This window comes from Camellia sinensis, chromosome 8 (genome assembly GCF_055761805.1).
Source record: "Camellia sinensis isolate YWXY chromosome 8, ASM5576180v1, whole genome shotgun sequence".
NCBI classification, from domain to species: domain Eukaryota; kingdom Viridiplantae; phylum Streptophyta; class Magnoliopsida; order Ericales; family Theaceae; genus Camellia; species Camellia sinensis.
In genome coordinates, this window is record NC_138968.1 from 192,111,351 (window position 1) to 192,117,021 (window position 5,671).

The following is a 5,671-nucleotide window of genomic DNA, read 5'->3' on the forward strand; positions in this document are numbered from 1 at the left end:
CTCCACTGAGCATGTGTCATGTCATGTGTTGTATATTGTCTGCAAAATTGCACTAATATAGTGGGTGCTTCGGGTTGGCTTTTTCAATTTTTTCAATTAATGTATTTGAAAAGTTGCTAAAAAAAAAAAAAAATTTGTGAGTAAAAAACGATGATGTGATATTTGGTTTTTTTAGCTCATGACAAAGACTTGGTGAATTTTTTAGCTGCCAAACAATTGGGACCAGTGCCTTAGCATCATCAAAACGAGAAGTCATCACCAAAGTATGAGTTATTGGTTTTGAATCTCTTACCTACTTTTTGTACCATGAACATGAACTCAAACTCTCTCCTTGACAATCTATTACAGACTTAAAGTGATTGCAAAATTTACAGTATCATTGGAAAATATAGAAACTAGCATCTAACATATCGTCCTTATGGTTTCACTATTTAACAGGAGAAGGATGATAATTGATAAGGAATGGGAATCAAGTGAAGATCATTTTTTCTTCTTACAGTCAAAGCAAACACCTCAGTCATGTCTAGCTCTTCTCGCTTCATTCCACCAGGGAGTTTCCAATCGAAATGGTACAACAATTGCGCGAGTGGAAGCTCAATATTAGGAATAGCAAATGCTATGCCTGGACATATCCTTCTTCCAGCTCCGACCAGTATATATTCAAAACATGTCCCCTTGAAATCAATTGAACTATTTAAAAATCTCTCTGGTTCAAATTTCTCTGCGTTATTCCAGTATCTTGGATCTCTACCAATTGCCCACGCATTAACGATGACTTTGGTCTTGATAGGTATTTCGTATCCATTAATCGTGCATTGCTCGTTGGATTGTCTTGGAAGTAACAGAGGAGCAAAAGGATGTAGTCTCAATGTTTCTTTAATTACTGAGTTTAAGTATTTCAATTCATGAATGCAAGTTTCATCAACATTTTTTTTCCCATCAAAGACATGCCTTACCTTGGCTTGTGCCCTTTTCATCACTTCTGGGTTTTTTTGCATTTCTGACATTGCCCACTCTACAACTCCTGATGATGTCTCGCTTCCAGCACTGAAAATATCCTGAAATGGGGTTGATGGTATTTATAATAGGTTCCTATTACTGTCAATAATTCTTAAAGTAGTTATCCATCTTCATGCCTATAAATCTTTTGAAGCTCTGCATAGCGATGTGAATGAAAGACAAATGAATCAACACATCGAACATCATTAATGTTGATCTCAAATCTTTTATAAATGTCCCGAAATAGAATGCATGCGACATCTAGCTGTATTGAAATGATATGTGCAATCAAAAGCTTTAATTGAAAATTATTGAAATTTTTATATTTTTTAAACTTATTAAAGGAGATCTATCAAACAAAATTTATATTCAATATCAAATTTAATAAATAAAAAAAAACTTAAATTTTAGTGTAGAAACAGTAGAATTTATCCGTTTTAGAATTGTCAATGCATAAGTTTAGAAATTTTGTAAATAAAAAAAAAAGAGAGTAATTTCTTAGTGCATAAACTAAAAATTTTCTCAACAAGCGTATTCTAAAATTACAAATTCTATCAAAAATATATTGCATCAGCTGAACAATTCTATTCAAGTTGGTAGAATTGCTAAGCAAGTAAAAGAATGACAAATCAAACTGAGAATCTTGTTTGAGAAGTTAAAAAAAAGATGAATTGAACTATCAACAATAAAAATCATGAGATCTAACACTCTTGATGTTGCCAGAGTTTGTGCAAGTTTAGAAAAATAAGGCCGATAAAAAAAAAATTTTAAAAAATAAGCAAATAAATAAAAATAAACTACCGAGAATAAAAATCAGCAAGATCTCATGGGCTTTCTAGAAAAAGTCATGAAATTAACGAACCCATGAGACTTGTCCCGATTAGCCCTTTGCTAACGCAAAAAACTCTTCCAACGACCGATCTAGTCTTGGCCCGTGGATGCCATAGTTCTTATTTTGATAATTCAATAATTTAATCTTTTTATTGTATGTAAATTATTTATAAAAAAAAAAATTGAGTCGATAATTATAGTTATATGATTTTGTCACACTTATAGTATAAAAAAATAGATAAATATAATTTAAAAAATATATATATATTTTTATTTTTTAAAATAATTTAAACTATGTACTTATAATTATTATATTTTATTGATTTATTTCTTGAATCATCTACGAGGTTTTAAAACTAACATATCAGATCATTGGTGCCTGTGATACACCCATTTGTCCGAACTGAACCATCTAAGGACTAGATCAAAGTTATCTTTATTTTATTTTATTTTTTATTTTTGGGTTCATGAACAGAACAATAAATTTTTCCTCAAATTTCAGAAGGAACAAGACTCCCTCCATTTCGTAAATTAGACTTGAGGTTGCAATTCAAGATGTTAAGAGTTTGCCTAGTATTTATTTCGTTAATTCAAATTATTCAATTGTTAGTGTGGGGATATATTTTCTGAGTACCAACACGTGGGAAGGTGACGCCGACGTGTCAGCCGAGGTGCCACGTGTCCTGGTCGTGACGCCGAGGTGATCTCGGCAAGGCCGAGGTTATCTCCGAAGATATCGGAATCCAAGATAAGCGGATAAAGGACAAGAGTCCTAGAATGGGAGAAGACTTCAGTTTGTATTAAGATAAGACTCTTAGAGAGTTTATCCTAATCTTACTGGGAGTCCAAGATTAGCAGTAATCCTGAGTCCATAGAAGTTAGGCTTCTATTGGGACTAGGTTTATGTTGGCTATAAAAGAGAGGCACCCCCATGGGTCTAAGGTATGCTTTTTATGCTTAAGCTTGTGAGTTTAGCACTTGATTTATCTTTGAGAGATATACTGACTTGATCGTCGGAGTGCCCCCGGGTGGTTGAACCACCGCCGGAGACTTCTCTTTCTGTTGCAGGTTAGCTAGAGGCCATCTATTTTGCCAGTGCTTTTCCAGTTGATTACTAGGCGGGCAGTGTGATCAGAAAATCACTCACACAATTTGGCGCCGTCTGTGGGAAAGAAAGAAGAATAGATGGCCAATGACGGACAGAATGATCAGACTGGAGACAACGCTCCTGCTGGGAATGAGAGATCTATCAACCTCGACGTTGAAGGGGACGACCGCAACACAGAAACTCGTAACCAGAGTCACGGAGTGAAAGACGTCGGCCAGGAAGGTAACGCACCAAAGACAACAGATCGAAGCGGATACTACAAAGAAGATGACCTCCAGGTAAGGAAGGATAGATACCTGCGGAGGAACGAAAACCCTTACAGAAGGGATGAAAGACAGGGGGCATGAGCGCTCCCAAGGAGATAACATTCAAGTATAGAAGAGCTCAACCTGAGTGAACAAATCCCAGATCCTAGATCCCAGAAGACATGATCTCAGCCTAGATGAGTAGGTCCGAGAAAAGAAGAGCTCAACCTGAGTGAGCAGATCCAAGATTCCAGAAGATAAGATCTCGGTACCTGAGTCCGAGAAGAGAAGAGCACAATGAGCAGATCCCAGATCCCAGAAGATAAAAAGGAAACGCACAAGATCAGACTAAAGTTGGCCAGAATTGAAAAGTATGCTAGGGCCGAGGAGGACATGCCGGGAACAAAGGCGTCGGAACAAGAAAAGAGAAACGGCTCGCCGATGCGAGGCTGAAAACCAAACTCAGGTTGGAGCCAAATAAGATCAATAGAGAAACCAAGGTTGAAAACCTTGGTTTGAATTCAACCTTGGCGACAAGGTCGAAGCTACATGTGTGATGAGAACCCAAGTGGATTTTAAGTTTACACTGGAGGGGCACAGATGAACGAACAGTGTAGGTTCCATCACCTCGGAATGCCGAGGTAATAGAACCTAGGGGGCAGTTGTGGGGATATATATTTTCTGAGTACCAACACGTGGCAAGGTGACGCCGACGTGTCAACCGAGGTGCCACGTGTCCTGGTCGTGACGCCGAGGTGATCTCGGCAAGGCTGAGGTTATCTCCGAAGATATCAGAATCCGAGATAAGCGGATAAAGGATAAGAGTTCTAGAATGGGAGAAGACTTCAGTTTGTATTAAGATAAGACTCTTAGAGAGTTTATCCTAATCTTACTGGGAGTCCAAGATTAGCAGTAATCCTGAGTCTCCATAGAAGTTAGGCTTCTATTGGAACTAGGTTTATGTTGGCTATAAAAGAGAGGCACCCCCATGGGTCTAAGGTATGCTTTTTATGCTTAAGCTTGTGAGTTTAGCACTTGATTTATCTTTGAGAGATATACTGACTTGATCGTCGGAGTGCCCCCGGGTGGTTGAACCACCGCCGGAGACTTCTCTTTCTGTTGCAGGTTAGCTAGAGGCCATCTATTCTGCTAGTGCTTTTTCAGCTGATTACTAGGCGGGCAGTGTGATAAAAAAATCACTCACACAGTTAGTATTATTTATTAAAAAAATTAAATTAAATATAAATAAAAATACATATATTTGATTCACACTCACTCACTCGTAAAATATATATATATATATATACATTCTATTTCTCATTTCATCACTTCTAATTACATCTTTAATGAGGTGACAAATAATAATAATAATTCATCAATTTTTTTCCAAAAAATTTCTCTTTTCGAAATTATGTGCCACCACGTTAAAAGTGTAATTGAGAGTAGTGAAGTAGGAGATATAACAAAATCCTAAAAACAATTAAAAAATAAACCGTTTTTTTCAAAGAATTATATGTGGCACGACTACTGTATTTATGAACAAATGATAACAAATTTACTTTTTCAATTTAATAATGTATTAAAAAAATTAATTAATAATTAAATATACTATAATTAAGATTTAAAAAGTGAGTCTAAAAGACTGATAAAATAAGAAACTAACCAAGATGACAGCTTTGATGTTGTCGTCTGTCAATGGAAACTCAAGATCTCCACCCTTCTGAACTCTCAGAAGAACATCAACCAAATCCTCCGCTTCGCCTCTTCCACTCTCTCTCTCCATCTTCCTCTCTCTGTGCTCGTTAACAATGTTTTCAAGTATCTGATCAACTCTCTTATGCAATTTCTCAAGCTTTCTTCTCATTCCACTCATCACCTGAAGCAATTTAACAGATGGGTACATATCAGCAACACTGAACCCACCAAATAACTTTAAAGCTTCATCCATAGCCTCAATGAATTCTTCTTGGTCTCTGCTTTTCTTCCCAAAAGCAGCTCTAGCAGTAACCCCGTAGGTATGCGAGAAAATTCTCTTGCTCAGATTGATTGCCGACCCTGTGTTCAACGAAATGTCTCTGGCAAAATTCATCGCCTCCTCGTCCCTAATTCCCCGGAACGTTTCGACGCGCTTTGAGCTCAGAGCTTCTGTTTTGCAAATCTTTCGGAGTTGTCTCCAATAATCACCGTATGGGGCAAAGCATATGTTTGTAGAATTGTAAGAGATAATCCGAGAAGCGAGAAGGTAAGGTCTTTGAGCGAAGATGAGGTCATGGGTTTTCATTGTTAATGTACACTAAACCTAACCCACTAACCTAACCCACTACATCCACCCCACTAAACCTAACACACTTACCATCTCTACTACCACCCACCACCTCCACTACCATCCACTACCACCACTCACTTACCTCACACCTCTCCTATATAATAGCTTGTAACATACAAATCAATATATACAACAATCTTGTAATCAATCAATACAATATCA

At 37.1% G+C, this 5,671-nt stretch overlaps 1 protein-coding gene across 1 annotated transcript; it reads right to left on the reverse strand.

Moving 5' to 3' along the window:
* Positions 1–356: 356 nt before the first annotated feature.
* On the reverse strand, positions 357–5,401 carry LOC114309491 (cytochrome P450 71D10-like). Its single transcript, XM_082884486.1, has 2 exons — positions 4,847–5,401; positions 357–1,058 (listed from the first exon to the last, which is right to left on the reverse strand). Exons 1-2 carry the CDS (start codon positions 5,270–5,272, stop codon positions 432–434), a joined length of 1,053 nt encoding a protein of 350 aa, XP_082740612.1. The 5' UTR covers positions 5,273–5,401; the 3' UTR covers positions 357–431.
* Between the last annotated feature and the right edge of the window lie 270 nt (positions 5,402–5,671).

What these genes read in the sequence shown, in the direction of transcription:
- LOC114309491 (XM_082884486.1), bottom strand. Translation starts at nt 5,272, where the DNA reads ATGAATTTTGCCAGAGACATTTCGTTGAACACAGGGTCGGCAATCAAT. An exon ending in ACATCAAAGCTGTCATCTTG is followed by an intron (nt 1,059 to 4,846) that starts GTTAGTTTCTTA and finishes ACCCCATTTCAG; the next exon opens with GATATTTTCAGTGCTGGAAG.